A 26,047-nucleotide genomic window follows, 5' to 3' on the forward strand; every position below is an offset into this window, starting at 1 on the left:
TTTGTCGCCTCTTCACTTTGTCGACACCTCACGCCAGTGACGCCACTACTGTTCGCGGTTTGCCTGTTCCGTCGATGCCGCTGCCACTGTCGACGTCGGTGATCCTCCACAACAAGCAAAATCTCTTCAATTTTAGGTGAATCTTGTTCCTTCTTTCATCTAATTTCTAATTTCATGATTTATTATTGGTAATACTTTAATTGTTATGTTGATTGCATAAATTAATAATTTTGAGAAATTGACATATGTTATGGAGAAATTTTTAAAACGAAGTATTGAGTCTTCTAAGAATTCTATGGAAGAAAATAGTAAGAAAAAATATTCTCGCGTTGAATTCAACCCGGATGATGTTATTAGTGACCCAGGGTTACGCAAACCAATTAATGAATTTGATGTTTCTATTAGAGATCAGATTCGAAGAGAATATTTGATTAGAGGACCTTGTCAACCATTTGGTCATAGTTATCCCAAGATAATTTAGTAAAGAGCATAGAAGTTTCCAAGTTGCTTGATTAAAAAAAAATTCATGATTATAGTACAGTATATCAAAAGATGCAGTTTTTTATTTTTGATATTATCTCTTTAAAAATTCTCATAGAAGATGTCTTTTTTTAGCACCCTTCTAAAATATTTTTTTAAAAAAATATACCTTATAGATATAGCAATTATCTACCCAAAATTTAAAAAATATTTTTAAAATAAAATCATGGCGCTTATTAATTTTTTTTTTTTTTTGAAAAAGTGACATCTGGCTGTTTCTAATTTGGAGTAGCTTTTGATTTTTCACTAATTTTTTTAATCAAATTGAATTGTTTTATTTTAACGAGTTGCAACAGTTTCTCCGTGGTCGACAGGTTAATATGGGAATAATAATTTGTTTTAAAATAAGAGATATACTAAAATATTATTTTAATATTTGTTTAAAAAAACTTTTTTAAAGAATTTTTTATTTAATACGATATGGTAAAAGATGAACACAAGAACGAAAATATGTTTTTAACCGATTTTATTTATGTTATTAATTTATTATTTTTAAATAGTGAATTATAAATTAATTATTTTGAAAATTATATGACAAATTTAGATTTATTGAGAACGGTCCTGTGCCGGTTCAGTATTTGGTTCGGGCCGGCTTTCGGCCGATAAATTCTAGCATTTCCCTCGCCGCATCAAATTTCTCAACCGCGACTCTGCGTCCGTCTGACGGCGAACTCTGGTCTCGTCCAGTTTTTTTCTGGTTGATGATGGCGTCTAGGGTTCTGTCAGGGATTGCTAGACGCGCCGCCTCGCGCCGCCTAATGTCGCCCTTCTCTCGGCAGGGGGCGTTGGAGAGCGCCACCGGCGGCTTCCCTTCTGTAAAGGAATCGGCTTTGACCTCCTCGGCGAATTCATCGATCAAGGTAAGTTTTTGTTTCTTTTATTCTGGGACCTTATTTATTATAGTTGATCCTGCCTATTTTTGCTGTGTCTTTGTGTTTGATTTTTACAAAAAGAAAATGGATATTCTATTGACGAGTTCAACTTGAAAAAGCTCTTTTTCTTGTTCAGTGGCGACTCTTTACTGAGATCGTTTTTTTTTTAGTTCTGTATATGCCTTGCCCTTTGGTATGCACTCCTCCTATCTGTTAAACCAACTCAGTTCTTTGGGCCGTTTGTCAGAATGATAATTTGGATTAGAAATCATCCTTTTCCAGAACTTTGGGCCTATTTTTATCATATAACCATCTCACTTTGAGGGTGTTATGACTTTCCTGTTGTCATTTTTTTCTTTGACTATGATACGTTGGTGAAGAGGGCCCACCAAAGATGGGTCAAAGCAAGGAAGAGTAGTTGACGTGAAGGTCAAAGTCAAGACAGTCAGAAGCCCAAGTTCACCAATCAGACATAACTGGCTGAATGGGCCCCAATATCGGACGGACGTGGTCGTCCGGACTAGGAGTGTAAACGAATCGAATCGAGCCGAATATGCAGAAAAATTTAAGGCTCAAATTCAGCTCGAAATAGGTATATTCGAGTTCGAGCTTGATTCGAAGCTCGAAAAATAAAAAAATGTTTGGTTCGAGCTCGGTTCGGATTAGGGCTCGGGTTCGAATTCGGCTCAACATATTCGAACATGTTCACGAACTATTCGAATTATTGCTCGAAAATAGGTTCGAAAGGCTCGAAATTTATTTATTTAATATATATTTAACTTATATTAATAAATATTAAGGCTTGCGAGCAGCTCGCGAGCGGCTTGAACAATATAATTTGAACTCGAGTTCGGCTCGAAAAAAAGTTCGAACATGTTCGAGTTTAGCTTGAATTTGATAAATTCGAATACGAATCCAATATTTTTCAAGCTAGCTCGAAAAGCTCGCAAGCCGGCTCGATTCGTTTGCAGCCCTAGTCCGGACGATCGTCTGTGGAAGACCTGCGTTGGGGTTAAGAGACAAACAATGAATCCCTCGGACCACCGTCCGGACGACCGAACGTCATGGCCGGTCGGATGAAAGACAGCTCTCCGATAATATGAAAGTCGAGTGAAGGAAAACAACTCTGTTCGATGCGACTGAGCTGGGACGTCCCTGCCAAGCGGCCTTTATCCTCGTTGAGCGGCTTCCGATCGGCCTATAGGGAGACCCACTTACATATCTTGTCGTACTCTTTTGGAGTTTGTGTCACTGACAATAAAGCATGTCTAGCAAGCAAATCATACTTTAGAAGCTTTCAGCCTGTCATATCAGAGATTTGTGTGCTCATTTAAGGAAAGGTGTCAGAGACACTTTTTGATTTGTCTTTTCCTATGATGCTTTGGAAAACGTGCATATGCTTTGAGATACGTGCATAGACGCTACAATGATACTATAAAAGAGGGTTCCCATCCATAAACGGAGGTATGTGATATCTTGTTATTCTACATGTTCTAGCTATAGTTGTCTTTACTATTCTCCACTAGATCGAAGACTGACTTGAGCGTCGTAGGGTCAATGCTAGTAACCCCTTCCCGACTCGGCACTAACGCTCCTAGTTTTGCATGATAGTGAGGAGTCTTCACCAGGTTAACTGCAGAGCCACGTTCCCAGTCTACCATCTTCTTCGTTTTCAGACAGAATCATATTTGGTACCGTTTGCGGGAACAATACCTGTAGTCGAAACGTGAAGATGGAAAACGCTGAACGACTCACCACAGTGACACTAACCCAGGAAGATTTGGAGATACTGATAAGTGCTCGAGCTGCAAAGATGGTGCAACAACAATAAGAAACAACAGTCGATTGTCGAGTGTCGAACGACCCTGCCACGTCGGCGACAGGTCAACGAGCCGACCCAAGAGCTCGAGCGGAAGACCACGCCGGCCGCAAGCCGAACAACAGGCTAACTGGCACCTTACAGGAACCACCAAACGCGCCAATTCCGTATCATCGAGTGTTATTCTGCCCTCGAAAGAGTAGGGCCGTGCGGATAGGACGCAAGGATCCGTTTCAGAGAACATGCCCGTCCGGGATGGGCGGAAAGGCAAAGCACCTGACTCGACGACTCCTGTGTGGATCAATAGGCAGTTCTCCCAAGAAATTCTCGACAATCAGTTGCCACCTCACTATAGGCTTCTGACGATTGGAGAGTACACGAGGACAACGGACCTCGAAGACCATCTAATCAAGTTCGACAACATGACCACGCTCCACTAGTACACTGATGGAGTTAAGTGCCGAGTATTCCTCACCATGCTCTCTGGATTGTCGCAGAGGTGGTTCAAACATTTGCCGATCGGATCCATCTACAGCTTCAAAGACTTCCAAACGACTTTCTTACAATATTTTGCTAGCAGCCGCCTTTACCAGAAGACGAACGTGAACCTGTTTGCAGTTAAGCAAGGGCCCAATGAAGCATTGCGGGCTTTAGGCTTACATTAAGAGATTCAACTAAGTGGCTATGAATGTCCCATCGGCCACCCTTGAAATCTTGGTAAGATCCTTTTCTCAAGGATTTATAGATGACGACTTTTTTTGCTCACTCATTCGGAAGCCCCCAGGGACTTTGACTGTTTGCTCTGGCGGGCTACTAAATACATCAACGTCGAGGAGGCCTAGTCAGCTCTGAAGAAGGAAGTAATTTCTGAGCCGACAATTGTCCGGGAGCGCCGAGCGGTCCATGCCCATCATACGCTAAAAGGGCCCTGAGCGGGATTAGCGCAGCAACACCAAGAGCCCCAAACTCATATAGTCCAGCATATGGAGGCCGAGCAGGTGAAGTTCACCGAGTCCCGATCGTGGACACCACTCTTCTGCAGTTATCACCGCTCGACAACTCATAACACCAGAGATTGCTATCATCTCAAACTAAAGCCACATCGACTGACTCCTCCAAGATTCCGCAGCCGATCCCCGTCTCCTGATCGTCGCCATACCGTCGATTGAGAGGACAACATGAGAAAGGCAGGCCGCTGATTGAACAACACCAACCACAACCCCAACGAAGAGATTATCAAAGGCTTACCCAGGCGTCATCTGAGCGGTCACACCTGTCTGCCCGGGAAGAAGAGAACCGTAGCAATGTTTCCCTGGGGCGACATTGGCATGATTGCAGGAGGCCCGACCGACGGTGATTCTTACCGGGCTCGGAAGTCATATGCTCGGTGATTGAAAATCTATGCTGTCGGGTGCAACAAAAAAAGAGCAGAGGGCCAGAGATCAATTTTGGTCCTTAGGATTTAGAGGGAGTAGAAGTCCCTCATGATGACGCATTGATCATCAAGGCGGTAATTGCTAACTATAACATTCACCGAACTTTTGTAGAAACAAGCAGCTCGATGAACATTATATTCAAGAAGGCGTTTGATCAACTTCAGATTGATTGGAGCGAGCTCCCGTCCATGACGACTCCCTTATACAACTTCATGGGTAATGAAGTGTTGTCGTATGGCCAGGCTCGGCTGGCCATATCACTTGGGGAAGAGTTGCTCAAGAGGACGAGGACGACTAATTTCATTGTAATGGACTCTCCGTTCGCTTATAATGTCATATTGGGCCAACTGGTGCTGAACGAATTCCGAACGGTTGTCTTCACATTTTGCTAAAAGATCAAGTTTCTTATGGATAACTTGGTCAGCGAAGTTAAGGGCGACCGGCTAGTAGCTTGTCGTTGCTACGTGGAAATGGTGAAGACTGAATTGCGAGCGGCTTGGAAGGCTCAACAACTGGAGGTAAATGCAATTCTGGAGAAGCTTCCCACGCTGGTCTATGAGGATAAAGAAGTATAAGTGCATCCCAGCCGACCGGGTGCCACTACCTTTCGCGTGGCCTATCTAAGCACGGAAAAGAAGGCTGAACTGGTTGTCTATCTAAGGTAGAACCATGATGTGTTCGTGTGGGCAATTCATGAGCTCCTGGGTATCTTGCTAATAATAACGCAACACGAGCTACACGTTCGACCAAACGTTAGGCCAGTGAAATAGAAAAAGAGGGATTTCAGCTTGAAATAGAACCAGATTATCTGAGCAGAGGTAGAGAAGCTATTGGAGGCCGGACACATCCGCGAAGTATAGTTCTCTAGTTGGCTCGCCAATGTGGCATTGGTCTCCAAGGCGGGCAACAAATTGCGGGTCTATATTGACTTTCGAGATCTGAACAAAGCCTCCCCGAAGGACTACTTACTGCACATTGATCAAATGGTGGACTCCACAGCTGGTTGCGAGCTGATTTGCATGGTGGATGCTTATCAGGGTTACCATCACGTTCCGCTCGCCAAAGAAGATCAAGAAAAGGTCATCTTTATCACGACAGACGGGACCTTCTGCTACAACGTCATGTCGTTTGGGCTAAAGAACGCCGGGGCCACCTACCAAAGATTGATGAACAAGGTGTTTTGGAGGTAGATTGGCAGAAATATGAAGGTATATGTCTATGACATATTGATAAAATCCTTTCGATCTGCTGACCTTTGTGCAAATATAAAGGAGACATGCTAGACCTTGAGGAAGTACGGAGTCAAGCTGAATCCTAGCAAATGCTTGTTTGGAGCAAAGAGAGAATGATTCCTCGGTTATATCGTAATCGAGTGGGAGTCGAAGCGAATCCGAGCAAAGTGAAGGTAGTAGCACTAAGACATGCCATGCCCCCTTCGCACAATTTGAAGGAAGCTTAACGGCTGACCGGACGAATTATAATCTTGTCAAGATTCATCTCTAAGTCGTTTGATTGAAGCCGTTCATTCTTCAAAATTCTACGTCGAGTTACGAAGTTTCAATGGGACGCGACATGTGATAAAGCGCCGAAGGAACTCAAGAATTATTTAACTTCTTTATCTGTAGGAGGAATTCAAGAATTATTTAACTTCTTTATCTGTAAGAGGAACTCAAGAATTATTTAACTTCTTTACCTGCACTAGCAAAGTCCATCGTCAGCGAGTTGTTCTAGATGTACCTGTCATCTACAGAGCGGGTGGTTGGATCGGCGTTGGTGCGACAGACAGCACTGAGTCACTTATTGAAAGATACCAAATGTTGCTGCACCTGTCTTGAGAAGTTGGTGTACGGGTTAGTCCGCTCCACTCGGAAGTTACACCTTTATTTTCTCTCACATCCCATAATTGTGTTAACTAACAGCACGCTAGGGAGAATCCTCCTCAACCCAGAGGCGTTCGGGTAGCTAATCAAGTGGACTACGGAGTTGAGCTAGTTTGATATACAGTACTAGCACATATCGGCGATCAAGGCGCAAGCCTTAGCGGATTTTGTAACTGAAGTATAGAACGCCGAGCTAAAAGCAACTTAGAGAATATATGTAGATGGGTGGTCCACCCGACAAGGAAGCAGAGTAGGAATACTCTTAATATCACCATGGGAAGACAGAATACAGCTGTCCGTTCAGCTGGATTACCGAGCTACAAATAATGAGGCAGAATACGAAGCACTGATCGTTGATTTGCAAGCAGCCAGACATGTGGAAGTTACACGGGTCCTTATTCACTCGGATTCCCAACTGACAGCCTAACAACTCTTAGGTACTTTCAAAATTAATAACGCTAGGTTAAAATTATATGCTAAGGCTTTCGAGAAGTTAAAGGCGGGATTCCAAAAGGTGATCATGCAAAAGATCCCCCGGGCGGACAACCAATATGCGGACGAGCTGACCAAGTTAACAAGTTCCTTAAGCCCTGTAGTATTGGATAACTGATCGAGCAGGTGATGTTGGTAGCTCATATCGAGAGAACAGTTGAAATGAGAGTCTCAAGTTATTGGAGGACACCTTTTATTGAGTTCTTCTGATCGGGCGGTGTGCCGACCGATCGGGAGCAAGCTCGGTTAATAAAAAAGAGAGACGGGTGGTTCATATTAATTGGAGACCACCTATACAAAAGAGCTTTCTCGAGGTCATTGCTCAAGTGCATCGGATCATAAGACATTAATACATCCTGCAAGACGTACATTAAGACTCTTGTGGTAGTCATCCGAGCAGCCGCTCTTTAGCTCAAAAATACTGGCTAGATATTTTTGGCCTAACTTGCAAGCAGATGCCGCCCGAACAATGGCAACTGACCTACCGAAGAACTGAAAGCATCCATTTCCTCTTATTCTTTCGACAAGTGGGGCATGGATATCATCGGACCTTTCCCCATGGCGATTGGTCAGAGAAAATTTCTGCTCGTAGCTGTGGACTATTTCTCTAAATTAGGGATGACAACGAGTAGGATTTGGGTAGGATTTCATATCCTCCGTACCTATCCCCATTTATTATATCTATACCCATACCCATCGGGTATTTAACTTTTATACCCATCCCCATACTCGTCGGAGTTTTGAATATACATATCCTACCCATCATTCTATTACTCCCTACCATTCTTGTTTTTTTTTTAAAAAATTATTTCAATGTACTTGTCAGCTTTTCCTTGTTTCGCGCTCCTTCAATCGGGTGAACATTTGCCGTGAAAAAGAACATGAAATACGTGTTGATGATCGGATAAAAAGACAAACTAAGTTTTTTTTTTAAACGGAAAACGAGCTAAAGTTTTTTTTCCCAATAAAAATGTGGCTTATATATATATATATTGCGTATCGGGTGGGTATGAGTAGGATTTTACCACATCTGCCTCCATACCCATCCCGAAATACCCATACCCGAATACCTATTTACTATAATCGAGTATAAAAATTCCCTTCATATCCTCCTCTATTCGGGTCAGATGTCGGATTATCCATCGGATTCGGGTGAAATTGTCATCCCTACTCTAAATGGGTGGAGGCCGAACCACTCCCCAAGATTACCGAACAAATGGTTATTAAATTCTTATGGCAAAATATTGCGTGCGAGTTCGACATTCCTCACAAGCTTGTCTTTAATAATGGAAGACAATTTCAAGGACAAAGGCTTGGGGAGTGGTGTGTCGGCTATGGTATTCTACATCCCTTCACTTTAGTAGCCTATCCCCAGAGCAACGGCCAAGCGGAAGTCACCAATAGAGATATCCTTAGAAGACTCAGGACTCGGCTCGACCACCTAGGAGGAAGCTGGATCGATGAACTTCCTAGCATACTGTGGGCGTACCGCACCACTCCTCGAGAAGACATTGGTATAACCCCATTTCACTTGGCATATGGAGAAGATGCAGTAGTGCCGGTCGAGATAGGCGTAGAGTTCGATCGGGGACAACTATACGATGAAGATAATCTTGAACGGTGTCTCATGGAATTAGACTTGGTAGATGAAATCAGAGATAAAGCAACCGTTTAGCTAATGGCGTACCGGCAAAGGATGAAACATAATTACAACCGAAGGGTGATTCCTAGATCATTCCAGGTCGACGACTTAGTCCGGAAAAGAATCAAACCGGTCGGCAACGTTAGTAAGTTAGACATCCCATGGGGTGGAATGTATAAAGTAATTCAGAAGCTCAACTCGGGATCTTATTTTTTACAAGATAAGAACGGGAGGAATCTGGATCGACCTTGGAGCGCAAACCATCTACAGCTCTATCGGGTCGGGTAGTAAGGGGGCGCTTGGTTTATGGAAGGGAATGAGATTCATTGAAGTAAAGAATGGGAATGGGGAGTTTTGAATCCGTGGGACCCACCATTCCCATCCCCCCCATTTTATTCGGTAATGGTTCAATCCCATATGTGGGGGTTTGAATCCGTGGGACCCACCATCAATACCCCAAACCAAACACTATCTTTCAATCTCATTCCCATTCCTCACTTCCATTACCTCCAACCAAACACTCCCTAAGTTTGTGATTCAATTCATATAAATTGTAAAAATATTTGTTTTATGAATGCAGGTAGATTTGAATGAAAAATTATTAAGTGTTAAAGACTCTTGCGCCGTTTGGGCGAGTTATAAGTGAGCTAAGCTCACACGTCTCCAGACTCTTGAGCCTTTTGGCCAAGTTATAAGCGAGCAAAGCCCCCGCGCTAAGTGTCAAAGACTCTTCAAGCGACTTATAAGTGAGCTAAGCTCTCACGCCTCCCGATTCTTGAGTCGTTCAGCCAAGTTATAAGTGAGCAAAGCTCTCGCGGTAAGTGTCAAAGACTCTCGCACCGTTCGGGCGATTTATAAATGAGTTAAACTCTCACGCCTCCCGACTCTTGAGTCATTCGTCCAAGTTATAAGCGAGTAAAGCCCTCGCGCTAAGTGTCAAAGACTCTCACGTCGTTCGGGCGAGTTATAAGTGAGCCAAACTCTCATGCCTCCAGACTCATGAGTCGTTCGACCAAGTTATAAGCGAGCAAAGTCCTAGTCCTAAGTGTCAAAAACTCTCGTGCTGTTCGAGTGAGTTATAAGTGAGCTAAGCTCTCACGCCTTTACACTCTTGAGCCATTCAACCAAGTTATAAGTAAGCAAAGCCCTCGTACTAAGTGTCAAAGACTCTTGCGCCGATCGGGCGAGTTATAAGTGAGCTAAGCTCTCACGCCTCCGGACTATTGAGCCGTTCGGTCAAGTTATAAGCGAGCAAAGCACTCACGCTAAGTGTCAAAGACTCTCGCACCGTTCGGGCGAGTTATAAGTGAGCTAAGCTCTCACGCCTTCAGACCCTTGAGTCGTTTGGCCAAGTTATAAGCGAGCAAAGTCCTCACGTTAAGTGTCAAAGACTCTCGCGCCATTTGGGCGAGTTATAAGTAAGCTAAGCTCTCATGCCTCTAGACTCTTGAGCCGTTCAGCCAAGATATAAGTGAGCAAAGTCCTCGCACTAAGTGTCAAAGACTCTTGAGCCTTTCAGGCGAGTTATAAGTGAGCTAAGCTCTCACGCCTCCAGACTTTTGAGCCGTTCGGCCAAGTTATAAGCGAGCAAAGCCCTTGCTCTAATTGTCAAAGACTTTCGCGCCGTTCGGGCGAGTTATAGGTGAGCTAAGCTCTCACGCCTCTATGCTCTTGAGCCGTTCAGCCAAGTTCCGGGTGGGCCTAGCTCTCGTGCTCTGCATTGCGCTTACGTTAAGTAAGTCTTGACTCTTGAGGACGGAACGTAACGGGAACGAGAACCTCTAAAATGCCGAATGAATGCATATCGAATTAGACTTAGGAAATTTTTACAAAAGCTACTGAGTTGCAGCTGCCTGTTTTCATGTTCAAGGAAGGTTAGTCTTTGTCACATAGTCAAGCTTTCCACCTAGAACTGCAAGTAAAGGAAATTTGTTACGACCGACCGGAAAAAATGAATAAGAAATTCCAGATAAGCTTACCCCAAGTAGATTTTTGACTAAAGCTGGCAACGAGCTCTTCGAGCAGAATTGTTGCCGCCCTAGCCCTAACATCTGCCTAGGTCTGGGCTAGGGGACCTTGTATCCTGATCTAGTGTTCGGGGGAGCACGACTTGGCGTCGTCTAGATGGCACCAGTGATCAGTTGGTAATCTGATAATAGCTGTAATGTGCCTATGGTCGCTCGGATCTGAAGGCTCTAAAGTAGCCTTGTTCTTGGACTTGGACATTGGGGAGGAACGGATAATTGATGTAGGGGTCGCTGGGTCGGCCGGTGACGACAATAGGTAGGAAATTAGTTGTGCTATTGTCGTCCCAGCTGGTAGCTCGGCCAAGGAAGGGGTTCGATTAGACGATGGCGGTGTCGGTAGGCCGCTGTTCACTCACGGACGGTGGATGAAGAGCTCTCGCCCCGCTCGGATAGGGGCCGAGGAGCCGACGTGGCTACAGAGGGCTGGGGATTAGAGGTCTCTGAGCGGGAGGAAGCCTTCGATCGGAGCCTCTTCCGGCGTTGGCACTGGATCAAGGGCTCGCCGGAGGTGGTCGACTCGAAAGGAACTGTCACTGGGACTATGGAGGGCTGGCGGGTGGAAGCTCACTTGTGGTAGCCGCGACGTCGCTTCCTACCGCTCGGCTTGCTTCTCCGGTCTGCTCTGATGTGCTGATCGGCAGACACCCTTGACTTTCTAGCTCAGTCGCCCCCTTTGCATTGATCTCGACATCAATTAGCTTACCCTTGTTGCTCATCAACGACTTAAACATGACTTGAGTTGCAAGAAAGAAAAAGAAATCAGTTAGATTCAAAAGTGATGGATAGAGAAATGGCTTACCTAAGGAGTCGGGCAGTCGGGCTCAGATGGGGCTCATCCAAAACATATATAGAACGTCCTCCAGCAATAATTTATGGATATGATATTTCTGACCATCCAGGTGCGCGGCTGCTTGTAGGTAGGACGACTCCCAACGATATTTCCCCAGTGCGCGGGAGATTTTGGCAGCTCCATTTGCCAATCGATCGGGAAAGCAGACCGGAAGACGGACGAATAAGTAATGATCCTTCCAGCCTTTATTAGAGGTGGACATCTTTTCAAAATATACAACGCCCACTTGGACCTAGAAGAGAAAGGTGCCTGACTCGGATAATTTCGAATAATAAAATAGTGAAAAATGCGGGGTAAAAGAGGAATTTCATTCAATCGGAATAGGATAACCACCCCGCACAGTAACCTAAAGGAGTTGGGTACTATTGCAAAGGAATGTGAAAATATCTACAAACTTCAGAGAAAAAAGGGTGAATAGGATATCGCGAGTTGGTATAGAATTGGTCTTTGAAGAAAGAGAGGAAGTCATCTGGAGGCATATGGTGGTGAGCATAGGCAGAAGGGATTGTGATTTTGTAATCGTTAGGAATGTGGTAGGTCATTTTCATTTGATCGACCTCGTCACCGTTGAAATCGGGCTCGGTGGAGGATACCACAGCCAGGGGTGGAGAAGGAGAACACGCCATGAACAAATGATAGAAATCGAAGATCGAAAGGGAGAAAGGAGAAGGAGCTTACTAGGAGAAGATCGTTGGTGAGAAGCAGAGAGCAAGGAGCAAGGAAGACGTCGACGAGAATAAAGGAAACAATAAGAGTTGAAGGAAGAAACGAAGGGTTTAAAAACCCTGGGGAGCCGTTCGATCAAGGGTTTAGGAAAACAAGGTTTAATCTTGGTCGTTGAATTCGAAAAGGCAGTGTCGCATCCGATCCAAACACTCGCCTGCCACATCACACATGCATCGGTAGGAAAAAGCGACATTTGGCATTCGATTATAGGTGGCATTAATGAGGAATGGGAGTGCATGATTTAATGGCGTGGTCTGCGTGCTTTATGGTATAGGATTTAAACGGTTTTTAAGAAATTATGGTGATGTCAGCGACAATTAAAAGACACTAAGTGAAGGTGGTCGCTTGGAGAAGAGATCAAAAAGAAGTTACAAAACGACCAAGTGCTGTTCGTGTTAGATCTGACCGACATTAACCTCAGAGTTTGAGTAGCCGATCGGGAGAATGATCAGAAAGAAGTTAAAAAATTAGGTAAGTGTCATCAATGATGGCTCCGAGCGACATCAACCTCGAAATGCCATAGCCGAGTGACGGCTCTAAACCCTAGAATATCCGGTCGGGAAGAAAAGTTGCAGAACATACTAATTGTCCAGTCAGTTTGACTTATGACCTCTTTCGACTAGACTTGAGGGAAGGCTTGTGATACGGTGATGAAGAGGGGTCCACCAAAGATGGGTCAAAGCAGCGAAGAACGGTTGATGTGGAGATCAAAGTTAAGACAGCTAGAAGCTCAGGTTCACTGATTGGGCGTAGCTGGCCGAACGGGCCCCAATATCGGACGGATGTGGTCGTTCGGATGGCCAGACGGCTGTTCGCAGAAGACTTGCGGCGAGGGTTAAGAGACAAACAATGAATCCCCCGGACTACCGTCCCGACCGATCAGACGTCATGGCCAGTCGGATGAAAGGTAGCCCTCCGACAACAAGAAAGCCGCGTGAAGGAAAACAACTCTGTTCGATGTAACTGAACTGGGACGTCCCCACTGAGTGGCCTCTGTCCCTGCCGAGCGGCTTCCGATCGGCCTAAGGGGGACCCATAGACATATCTCCTCATACTCTTTTGGCAGTTTGTGCTATTGACAACAGAGCATGTCCAGTAGACAAATCATACTTTAGAAGTTTCCAGCCTGTCACATCAAAGATTTGTGTCCTCGCTTAAGGAAAGGTGTTAGGACACTTTTTTATTTATCTTTCCCTAGGACGCTTTGGAAAATGTGCATACGCTTTGAGATGCGTGCACAGATGCTATCTACAAGCAGAGGTATGAGATATCTTGTTATTCTGCACGTTCTAGCTACAGTTTTCTCCACTAGATCAAAGACTGACTTGAGCGTCGGAGGGCTAACGCCGGAAACCCCTTCTCGGCCCAGCACTAACGCTCCTGGTTTTGTAGGATAGCGAGGAGTCTTCACTAGGTCAACTGCAGAGCCACGTTCTCAGCCTACCATCTTCTTCGCTTTCGGATAGGATTAGACTATGTGAAATATCACTGAGAACTTGTATTTTTGACGACGCATGATCATCTTTCTTATGAAATTTAAAAAAAAATCTGGCTTTACGCTTATTATAGAATTGAATCACATAATGAATTTGGCGTCACAGAAGCTAAATACGCTAGCTAATTGCATGTATTCATGTAAGATTAATGAGTTCAGGTTTGTTGGAGGTACTTATTGACGAGAATCCTTCTTTTTCAGCCCCTAACTCGGTGAGGGAAAGCCAAAACTTCTTTTTTGTTGAGTAATCCTTTGGATAAGTCTTGAAAGATCTTCTCTGAAATTTGGGACTAAGGAATTAGTCTTCATTGTCAATAAACTAGTTAATTTGGATCAACATATTTGTGACTGAAATAAAGATTACACAGCCCATCCAATTTTCTCAATACTGATCATCACTGCAAATGAGCCATTTGTAAATTTACCTACATGTGCCAGTAGATTTAATTTCAAAAAGTTATGGTAGCTTAGTTTCTCTTTGTAGTAACTTGACATTGATATTCCTCAATTCTGAGGCTACGTCAACAGGCTTTCTCCCTATCTAATTTTTGCTTGATAGCTGATACAGAAAGTATTTTCATTATAACTGCCATGCATTTTCTACTCCCAGTGCAATGTATTAAACTATGAAAGTCACACTGAAATATTAGATCAAGGCCCTACATTAATTTTATAGTTTTCTTCTCCCTCCTTTTGCAGGATATACCAAATGCTGAAGGTTAGCTAATTTTGAAGCCTTTATGTTCCATTGTCAATCATAAATCTTGCCCTCAAGTAATGAAAAGTTGTCAGCTTGTTTTTTCCCATACCTTTCATCTTTCCTTTTCTATCAATTAGATGCATGTATGGATATAGCCATCCTTCTATGATCATTGTTGTGTTTTTAATTCAATTTTTTGTAATTTATAATATATAAAAGGAGTGCAAATTATGTTAATACCATTTGAGCATGAGTATTTGTTATAGGTATGGAACAAGGTATCTGACCCCTCATTTTCTGAAAAAAAAAATAGACATTGGTCAATGGGTTTTTGATGTCTGATTTGGAGTGCCTGAGTATTGGGTGTTTGCTATGGGTATGACAGATTAGTAAAGAGTCTATAATGTAGAGTGAAACAACGCATATGCAACTTTTTTTTGGAGCTGTTTATTCTGGTTGTAAGAAATACAAAATCTTAGTTTTTGCCATGCCCACTGGAGACTACTCCTTATATCTTTGTATTAGTTTATATTCCTTTATAAGTTGCAATAAACATAGTGTGTCGGTGGATGTGTAATATAATTTTATTGCATTTTGGCATATAAACCTGGAGTTACATCATATCCCCTTTTTTATTCTTCCAGTTAATTCTGCTTAGTCAATAAATAATCTGCTAATTGACAGAAATCCTGCTCTTCTCTCCTCCCTCCTTTCCAGTTCCCTTCTTTCACCTCTTTATTTCCTATCTAAGTGCTTCCTGTGCCATCCCTCTCTGACCTGTATAGCATTAGTCCAAATCGCTGACCAATATTCAACAGATCCTTGCACTTGAAATCTTGACTTTGTTATTTTAAAGTCTTTTCTGCTGTTTCGGGATTTAATTAAAGAAAATTTTGGGTGTACTCAAGAACCCTGTATTTAAATATGAAAGAACAAGTTATGAGGAAAGTTGCGAGAGCAAAAAAATACATCATGCTTAGGTACCACCCATGTCTGTGCCAATCATTAGCTTTATTATATCAAGTTCTTTCCATCTAGCTTTATCAATGAAATACAATTTTTCATTTCTAAAACTAGCACTGACCATTGTAGCTGCATTTATTTTGACTTATGTTGAAAATCCTACCACCGATGCCAGAATGAGTGGTTTGCAGGAGCTTATTTACTTGACGAACCTATATTTTCAACTTGGCTACTTTCCAGTTGCCTTGACTTGCAAAGAAAGTTTCCTTGTACAGAAAAGTGCTTTTATATGCCTTCGTCTCCTTTCCTTCTTTTTTTTTTTTTTTTTTTTTTTATATTTAACTTCTATATTTGTAATCAAATGCTTCAACAGTAAATTGTGAGTTAACATAGGTTTCTGACTTGACTTTCAGAAAAATCTGCCAAATTCTCCAGATGGCAATTGATCAACACAAACTCTGCAGGTCAACTTAATATTTATGAAAGAAAGCCTGGCATCTTTCCACATTTAGTAAGAACATTTGCATCAAATTATTCCACACAAGCATCAGAACAAAGGAGAAATGAGGTTTGAATTGAAGTAAAAAATCACAATATCGATTTGTCATTTTTCATCTTTACTGCCATGTTTTGATTTTCATGTTTTCTTAATCTTTTCTAGCTTCAGTTCTGAGTTGATATTGGAATCATTGATTTGATGGAGAAAAGAAGGATTTGCATATGATTTATATTGGCTTGGAAAAAATTATGATAACAATAGAAAATTATTGTGTTGTGTTTTATAAAGAAAGAAATATTATTTCTGAGAATGCATAAAAGATAATTCAGATAACCCAATAAACTGAATTGGTGATTTATTTTTAATCCACTTTCCATTCCATTTCTGTTCATTCCTGCTTTATTTACCCAAAATTGATTTTAATGCTGTATCAGAACTATATGTTAATTGTAGTCTATCAAACTGATATTCATACACCTACCTCAACAGAACAGAAAAGATATATCAACAATTGAAGATCCCTTTGATGCACCTACATACAACATTCCAGAAAAGCCAGTGACATTTACGGAGGGTGCCTCATACAGTCTTGTAATACTTGCAGGATTGGGTGTTGCAGGCGTGGCTGCTTATGCTGTTTTTAAGGAGTTAATTTTTGAGCCAAAAGAGTAAGATTTACATAATTTCTGGTACTTTGATATCGTCAGCTCTATTATATGTTTGACTCAACTAATCCTGCACGAAGAATGATATAAAAAATCATTTACAGCTTTGCCTCGTTGTGTGATGAATAAACTAGTAATATTTGCTGTTAGTCATGCAACCATTCCATCGTGGTTCTTTTCCTAATTGCAATTGATTGGGCTTTTGCAGCTGCTAACAAATTGTGTTGGAATTCTAAACTTGGCACTCACCTGTTCAATACATGCTATTGGATGTGCATTGTGTTTCCAATTTGTCTGGAGCCAACATATCTTAGTTTATTCATATTGTCTCAAGCCAACACATTTCTGAACTTAAGCATGCAAGTCAGGTGACACAGCACTTGATTGGTCTGGCTGTTTCTTGTTGATCCATACTGTGTGCCAATGTGATAAAGTATACACTACATTCCACTAACAGATCTGAGCATGGATTGGTATTGGAATGGGACTGAGATTTAGGTCTTTGTTAAGATTGAAAATGGAAAGCTAAATCAGTCCAATTTTTTCTGTCAAATGATCTTAGTGCAATATTCTATTTTGAGTGTTTTTCTTTATGTAATTGTTTGATTGTATCATTATATAGATAAAAGCATTTCTCATGCATTTATCTTCTATGTAGGTATAAGATTTTTGGGAAGGCACTTGAAAGGGTACAAAATGATAGCCGGGTATGTTTGAGTGGCCTATTGAGTTCATTTCTGTTTTTTTTTAAATCACCAAATTAGTGCCCTAATCACTCATTTAGAAGTTGTTCCATATCATTGCTCGCGCTACCTTACAATATTTACCAGGTGACTGTTAGAATTGGTCACCCTGTTACTGGATACGGTCAAGAAAGCAGAAACCGCGCTGCTCGTCAACGAATCCCTAATAGAGTTTGGACTGATGAAGATGGTGTTGAGCACGTTGAGGTTATTATCTCCCAATCTTAGCAAAACTATTTCGTTTCGAATTTCAGCACGTCGAGGTGCTTGCATTAATTAGGTGCTTGATTTGAGTATCTGGAATGGAAGCTTGCATTGTCTATATTTTATTTAGTGTACATGTGCAGTGTAACTTGTCGACTCTGTAAATTTTCAAGAATTAATATCAATAACACAAAACAATCCAACTGCATCAAAATGAGGTCATTAGTTCAAACTTTCAAATCCATCAATCATCCACCTATTTAAACACCATAATATAAGTCTAAACATCAATGTTTATCCATACACTTTTTGGTTGATAGTCCATGCACTCAGTAACTTTGGTTCTAGCATAGTCAAAACAAAATATTCGTTTTTCCAGATTTGATCTACTACTTGCCTTGGAAAGAAATTGAATATTGCTCAATGAGTTGCTTAACTGTTTAATCACAACATATTTGGTTGATATCTCAGTTGCGAGCTGCTTATATGCTATTAACTTCGAAACTGACAATAGAAAGAAAAGACACCAAATATTCATATGCAAACAATTTAACAGTATAGTTTGATCCAGATTTGGCGCACTTATTTTTCTTGGAAAAGAATCTGAATTTGTTGGGCAGAGCAGATTAGCTCCATACTGGAAGTGTTAACACACACGAACCTTTCTCCTTTGAAATCTAGCTTTACTTGCTTGTTTATCAACTTGTCTTTGTGATAGCATGGGCCATGTTTTCTGAAGAGGCTAAATGCATTCTTTTTTGGTTTAGGAATGGAAAAATTGATTTGGTCTCAAATATGCAGGTAAGTTTCCATATTCGCGGGCCTCATGGATTTGGGCAGGCGTATGCGGAAATGTTCAAAAACCAAGCTGATAAGAAGTGGACTTTCACATACTTGATTGTCGAGATTAAGTCTCCATCTCCTGCCCAGTTAATGCTAGAGTCTTATGTGCCTGCATAATGTATGCAAGAGTGTTACACCAAGGATGTTTCTCGATATCTCCAGGTTTTAACTGTCTGATACCTGGCTCCAGAGCCAGGATTCTGCTCATGCTTATGTTCCAACTCTCAACAGGGCTGACTGCACAATGGATGATCAATTCATGATCATGTTACTCCTTGTATCAATGTGGATGGTGAAGCAAGCACTGATCGAGCCAGAGATTTTGGCTGATACCGATGTTTTGATTTTTTTCACCTTCAATAACACGAGCCTTATTCTTTGAATTTGATTCCTTTAACTACTGGTGGATAATTTTGCATCTGCCTTAGCTACTAAAATATGATTTTGTCAATTGGAATAAACAAGGCTTGTCGATGGCATTGTTCTTATCGTAGAATCAATATTTGGGTCACAAATGACAGAACTCATCTATTGTGTACTTTGTTTTGTAATTGTTGTTTGATTGAATCGATCAAATAGATTGAATTGTTGGTAATGAAATGGAATTAAGATATGAAAGCCATTGATGTGAGCATAGAATCAGCATCATGAAGCAGGACAATTGCTAACAAATAAAAGTTTCATTTGCACATGTGCTTCAAAAATATCGAAACATTGATCGTCATCAATCCAGTTAAGTCAACTATTTAGGGTGGACAACAGGATAAACAACAATGCGGCTCCTACAACCAGATTCTCACAAAAACAATTAATCTTCTGCTGGGGGAATGTCAGTCAAGTCCAAGCCCTCTTCAGGCAAGTCTGACGCAAAGGGGCTTAAAACTCCCTCTGAACTAAGAGATAAACCACTCTGCGAGAATGAACAGGTTGCAATCAGTAAGTTATCGATCATTAGGCACAGTGTCCAGATTTAAACACTCATGATAATGAGAAAAGAAAGAGAAGCAACAAAAACATTTAAGATTGTGGATTTGACTGAAAACCAATAGCACGATGAAGAGAGTGAAGAAAAATACTAGAAAGTCTACTGCTCTGACAATTAAATGTATTGATTTATGATATATATACAAGAGGATGTGCTATTACCTCAGGTTGGAACCTTAGCATGTCGGCACGAGCCATTGCCTCAGCTTGGGCTATCCTTTGTCTGAAGATTTGTGCCATCTCATCCGCCTGATTTGAGCCAGCAAAACCAAAGATTATAGTTACCAATCGTTGAACCTTAGATACAAGCAAATTCTTGCATAAAATTTACCTTTTCATATACCAGCGTCGGATTACGAATCATGTCGCCAGGAGTGGGTTCCAACTTTTTAGTCGAGAGACTTACGCGGCCTCTTTCGCGGTCATGACTTAGGATCATTACCTATGAACGGAAATCATATGATGGTGAGGAGCATCAGTGACAGATTACTGATGATGAGGATAACAATATAAGCTCAATTGATCAAATACCTTGAGGCTATCGCCGGGTTGAAGCACTGTGGAGATGTCCGACACACGATCATGACTGATCTGGCTAACATGGAGAAGGCCATTGATGCCACCAATGTCGATGAAGGCACCGTATGGTTTAAGACTCTGGACGGTCCCTACCACCACGGATCCAATACCAAGTTGAGCCTGACTATCTGCCATGGCCTTGCGGTTACTGAGAACAAGCCTAGACTGTTCCTCGTCAACCTCCACAAACTTAAGAGGTAATTCCTTGTCAATGAGTTCTTCTGCTGCTGATTTCTGCCTCAGAGATGTAGATTTCATTCAACAAAAAGCAAGATTTTTTCAAGTTCAGATATCAAACATAAAAGATGACAATAATGAAACAGATAAAAGGGCATTTTTGACTCAATAGATAATCGATATTACAAAGAAAACTTGGTCATGAACAATTAAAATTCAACAGTATCCAAACATAAGAAGGAAGAAAGAAAGTATATGCTAAGAGAATCAGAAGAAGAAAAAGATACTCTACGAGAAAATAATTAAGATTTAAAACAGTCAATAACATTCACTTCACAATTAACAGGATGAAAACTATCAAGCATGGACACAGAAGTAATGAGGAAGATGCAAAATGCTAAAAGTCAAGGGACAAACAGATGATATCTGTGAAAATGGAACAAAACCACGGAGGCCCTCCACGATTGCTACCACACCGCCTTTATTTCCATCCACAACCTGTTAACACATAGACTTGTCAAATAACAAAAGAGCATAACAAGGTCTAGAAAACAAGTCTAAAAATATAAAAAAAGACAGGTGAGATAATTTTAATATCCAAGATGCAACTTTAATAATGGTAAAAGTCTGATCCATTCAAGAACCAAAATGAACGATTAACTAGGCTAAAAACAGGACTGAAATAATCTAAATAAATCAGGAGCCTACTAGTTTCAGAAAAATATTGCGATGGCACTTTTCATAATACCAAATGGTATTTTAATCTATTATTGTGTAAAACAATAACGTTCCAAGCATTGAGGATTAGTAAATCATCCATTACGATCATTCTGAGAATACTTCTGTATGTGGCACACATCTGCTGCTTGTATTCCCATCAATTAGAATGTTAAAAAATCTACAGGATTAATGATTATTTGAACACTTAGCCAGAGATAAGTTAACACAACAAGGATAGCTATCCAAAACCAGAATGAATACATGTCCTTTAAAGCACATGCAAAGTATCCTATCTTTGGATTTAGGAAATGAGATGTCAAATTATTATATGATGTAGCTACTACTTCGTCAGTTATGAATTTATTTTGCTATGACAAGAAAAAGAAGTATCTGTTTGATGAGTACTTGCACAAAAGGTACATCCATCTAGTCTGGTTTTGTTTGAATTACTTATTTACCATGCATATAGATCTTGATTTTTTGTACTAGATATTTTAGGTTATTTGCAATAACATCTATTGTAGCTACGACATTGGCATTGACATTCTCGATGTAAAATAACAAGATGCATTATCTAGAAGATTTTATTCAACTAGTAGGCAACCATGAGCATCCAAAGATGGTTGAAGTTTACTGGTTCAAAAGTAATAAAATTGCAAGCATATAAAGGAGTATCGCATATGTGATACTCACCTTGCCCTTGACGATAACATCTTCAGCCTGAAGTTGCCTACACCTTTCCCATGCCAGGTCATACTGAATTGACCGTAGACTTAAAATTAAACTATCATCTGACATATTCTCATCAATTATGACAAACTCTTCAACCAATCCTGGATATATTCCTGCTTCAGAGACATGCTTAATTTTGTAGATACATGCTTCTTGAACAGGCAAGTATGCTGATGACTTGGCTGCTATGTCCACAAGTGCACCATTCAAATCTGTCATGAAAACTGTCCCTTTAACCTGGGGACAGGTAAGAAATCAAAAGGAATAATGAGTCTAGGAAACTACAGTACAAAAACTGAAACCAGAAATCTACATAACTTCCCTATCAAATTTGAACAGTTAGATTACTGCAAGACACATCCACATATGTTCAAATGAAGGAAAACAAATCTCTAATCTCATACAAAATAAAAGCAACAGACAGAAGTCAGCATATCCAGAACTCATCTAGTTTGACAACTTGACATGTTTGAGGATGAAATGTAACTTTTGAATAAAACACAGCAGTGTCTCCTCTTTTGTTCCAAACAAGACATTTCTAGTTCCTTTCTTTCATATGTCTAACCTGTTCTCGTTTCTCTTCTATACAAACCAAGCCAACCAAATGATTAACCTAAATAATTGCAAATTCATGCAATAAAGTTTAACAAACATGACCAGATATTCTTGTGTTAGAAGTTAGAAGTCGATGAATATTTCAATAATACAAGAGATTTCAAGGATAAAATAATAACCTTTCCTAAGATTTATAGTAGACCAAGTCTTCATGAAAAAAAGAGAGGAAGAATTTAGAACATCAATGCTACCAACTGATATGACAAAGGTATTCCCATTCGTCTTTCCAAGAATCCATAGCGATTCCGTGTCCAACTTCTGGAGCTTAACAAACTCGAGATGAAATGATCGTAAAAACAAAAACAGACACAGAAAAGGCTAGTTCCAAAGTTAAATAGAAACCTAGAGAATCCAAGACAGGAGAAAGACGAGACCTTGGAGCCGATTTCGGAGTTGAAGTCGTACTTTTCGAGGGCTTCATTGAAGTCCTCGACGGTGAAGGAAACGCCCTCCATGGGGGCGTTGAGGCAACGCTCGCGAGCCTCCTCGAACATCTCCTTCAGCTGCTGCCGCTCCTTCTGATCCGGGGTGAGGGCATAAGTGCCCATGATGACGGCCGCGGGGCAGAAAGAGGGCCTCGCCGGCGTGGAGGACGGCTTCAAGATAGGGGAGGAGGAAATCGGAGGGCATCGGATCCCCGCCAACTGGTGGGGGGCAAAGCTCGCCATTCTCGGCTCGCTCGCCGGCCTCGACACTCTTTTATCTTCTTTTCTGCTCTAATCCAATTTCAACGGTGGAGAGTACCTGAACACGGGAACTTTTCAATTTGACCCTCCAAAATGTTACAATATTTTTCGGTTCAATCCATGTAGATTAATAAATTTTCATTTTCAGTGAATCGTGCGGTCTCTCCCTCTCTCAACTCGTTCGTTCGTTCGTTCGTTCGTTCACCCTCCGTTTTGCGGGTGTAAATGAACTAAGCCGTTCGCGTGCTATTCGAATCTCGATTCGATAAAAGCTCGTTTGAACTCGTTTAATGAGGTTCGTTAAGATAAATAAACTAAACTCAAGCTTCGCAATATTCGGCTTGTTAACTCGTGAACACGTTCGTTAAGCTCATTAAGTAACTTTTAAATAAAAATAATAATAATTTTGATATTGAATTTATAGATTTTACATTGTACTTATGAAAAATATAGACAAATATATTAAATTTATTTATTAAAATAAAATTATAAATTTTAATAATATTATTATAATTTTTCTAAATATATAATTTAATTTTTAATGAATATTTAAATTTATTATTTAAATTTATTAAGGTCATTTAGGCTCGATAAAAGCTCGAATAAGCTCGTGAGCCATGAATATATTCGTTAAATAAAGCTCGAGCTCGGCTCAATTATAAACGAGCCAAGCACAAACATTCAAGAGTTCGGCTCGACTCGATTACACCCCTACGTAACCGTAGCACCACCGTAGGATTCAGTCAACGAGACTTCCTGCAACTCCTGCTTCGATTTAACGGCTAATGTACCTAATAAATGTAATATATATATATATATATATATATATATATATATATAATATAATGTAATTTAATTTAATCTTTTCAGCCTTTGCGATTCTTCATGAACTCCAATCTGACCGTCCACGGCTTCGAAGTTCAAACCCATCCCCCTCTTCCACGACAGCCTGAACGTCACCGTCGACTCCATCCGCATCGCCTCCCCTGCCCTTACCCTCAACGCCGGCGGCATCCACCTCGAGAAGTCCGACGACATCGTCACCGGCAATTCCCTCATCTTCAAACGCGACACAACATCTCGCCGCCGACGCTAAAGTCGACATCAACACATGATCATGTTTTAAATCGGTGGAGATGAAATGCTAGATACACCGCATCTCCGTGTTTTAAATCGGTGGAGATGAAATGCTAGATGCACTGCATCTCCGTTGGTATTAGTGTCGCTAACATCGACATCCACACATGATCATGTTTGAAATCGATGGAGATGAAATGATGGACACGTGGCTCTAGTATGGACTAAACGAAGACTCTTCACTGTATCCAAGTAACTTCCAAACGCTCCTGCGTGCAAGAAGAATGTTAGCAACCGGGTCAGGGAAGGGTCCTGGCGTTGGCTCTCTGACATTCAAGTCATTGATCGATTTTTGGGAATGAACAATAAAAGAACAATAGAAATAGGTGTGTAAAATTATGTAGCGTCGCATATCTGTGTCTGTAGCCGGAGACCCCTTTTTATAGTATTAATTATGTTGTGTTTGTGTACGAATCTCAAAGTATTTTCAAAAAATGATAGACCATAAAGAGATTTTAACACCTTTTCTAAAATGGATCCACAATCTCTGCGATAGACAAGATGGAACCTTCGAATATGCAGCTTACATACAGAATATTCTCTATCATTTGTGGCACAAAACGCCAAAAAGGAATATGATATTGTTGAGTCGTGAGTCCCATAATAGGTTCGCCCGACAAGCCGACTGAGTCTTTAATATAGTCCCACCGACCATCACTCGCAAGAACCACTTGGTCGACTTTGGTGAATGCAATTGGTGTTAGCCTTCGCTCGGATGGATTAAGTGTCCAATATATCCGATCAGCTAGAGCACTCGGTCGAACTCGTTAATACTTGGCTTCACACTTTCTCAATGTTTAGGAGATTGGGGCTCGAGAGCCGACCGACCAGAGGGTCCAATCGGGTAGGCTCTCAGTTTAAATGAGGATGCACCTTAGCTCAGAATGTTGACCACCTCTTGTCTTGACTTTGACTGCCACCCAGTCAGCCTCTTGAACTTTGACTCGTGTTGGGGGTGGGGGTCCACCTTAACTACCGTGTCAAAAGCCTCTCATTCAAATCTAGTCGAAGGAGACTGCAAGTTCGATTGATTGGACTCTAGTGTTGCTTGTGCTTATTATTCTCTTATCGGGCACTCATTTTCTTCGAACGGATATTATACTTACCGTTAGTAATTTTAAGACCCCCTATTTCTCGACCGGATTGTCATATTTCACACTCCGTTCGGATTAAGCTGATGAAATACTTGTTGGGACCTAGATCACCGGCTGGGGGGGGGGGGGAGTGAATAGAAGGTCACCCACTGGTTCGCTTCCTGAGTATTTGTTAGCGCACAGCAGAAATATAGAACTAATATGAATATAAAAGCTAATACTAAAAACAAGAAAGAAAATAATCAAACCGCTAACACATTGATTTAACGTGGTTTGAAGATGATGCTCCTATTCCACAACGTGTCCATGAGGTGGACAATCCCTCAATCCATTGGTGGATTAGTCCCCAGAACTTCGACTAGCTCAATCCTCTTTCTTAGTAGAGAAATCTCGCCACAATCTTTTGATCACACACAAGGATCACACTGAGAACTTTGGCGACTCTAATAGGCTTTTAACCAAGTCTATTTTTGCCACTTAAGCTAGCTGCCCTGAGCTCCATTATATAAAACTCAAGAGAAAACACCCAGGTCGTGTTTCCGCCACCAATCGATTGCTATACTTGTTGGTGCAACCTTAGGTCAAGGTTGACCTGGTTGACCCGACTCGAGTTGACCTGACTCGAGTTGTATTTTGATGTTTGACGAAAACAGAAGAGTTGTATTTTGATGGGAGATTGTTGGTGCAACCTTAGGTCAAGGTTGACCTGGTTGACCTGACTCGAGTTGACCTGACTTAAGTTGTATCTTGATGTTTGACAAGAACAGAAACTTGGGAGGTTGTGGGTGCAACCCTTGGTCAAGGTTGACCTGGTTGACCCGAGGTGAGTTGACTTGGCACGGAAAAGTCCAAGGAGGGAGCTTGGCACGGGAAAAGTCCAAGCAGGGAGTTTGGCACGGGAGAAAGTCCAAGTATGGAGACTTGGCA

The 26,047-nt window shown here is 41.3% G+C and overlaps 2 protein-coding genes across 2 annotated transcripts; one reads left to right on the forward strand and one right to left on the reverse strand.

The window, feature by feature from the left end:
• Positions 1-1,158: 1,158 nt before the first annotated feature.
• LOC121988731 (probable mitochondrial import inner membrane translocase subunit TIM21) lies at positions 1,159-18,918 on the forward strand. Its single transcript, XM_042542312.1, has 7 exons — positions 1,159-1,400; positions 14,479-14,497; positions 15,856-16,010; positions 16,431-16,609; positions 17,265-17,313; positions 17,437-17,556; positions 18,355-18,918. The coding sequence occupies exons 1-7, from the start codon at positions 1,242-1,244 to the stop codon at positions 18,511-18,513; spliced, it is 840 nt and encodes a 279-aa protein (XP_042398246.1). The 5' UTR covers positions 1,159-1,241; the 3' UTR covers positions 18,514-18,918.
• Positions 18,919-19,057: 139 nt separating this feature from the next.
• On the reverse strand, positions 19,058-22,929 carry LOC121988730 (30S ribosomal protein S1, chloroplastic-like). The gene is made up of 7 exons (XM_042542311.1): positions 22,578-22,929; positions 21,550-21,825; positions 20,554-20,634; positions 19,912-20,193; positions 19,712-19,822; positions 19,543-19,629; positions 19,058-19,306 (listed from the first exon to the last, which is right to left on the reverse strand). The coding sequence occupies exons 1-7, from the start codon at positions 22,869-22,871 to the stop codon at positions 19,205-19,207; spliced, it is 1,233 nt and encodes a 410-aa protein (XP_042398245.1). The 5' UTR covers positions 22,872-22,929; the 3' UTR covers positions 19,058-19,204.
• Positions 22,930-26,047: the final 3,118 nt, after the last annotated feature.

The sequence above is a fragment of the Zingiber officinale genome, chromosome 6B (genome assembly GCF_018446385.1).
Source record: "Zingiber officinale cultivar Zhangliang chromosome 6B, Zo_v1.1, whole genome shotgun sequence".
NCBI lineage: Eukaryota > Viridiplantae > Streptophyta > Magnoliopsida > Zingiberales > Zingiberaceae > Zingiber > Zingiber officinale.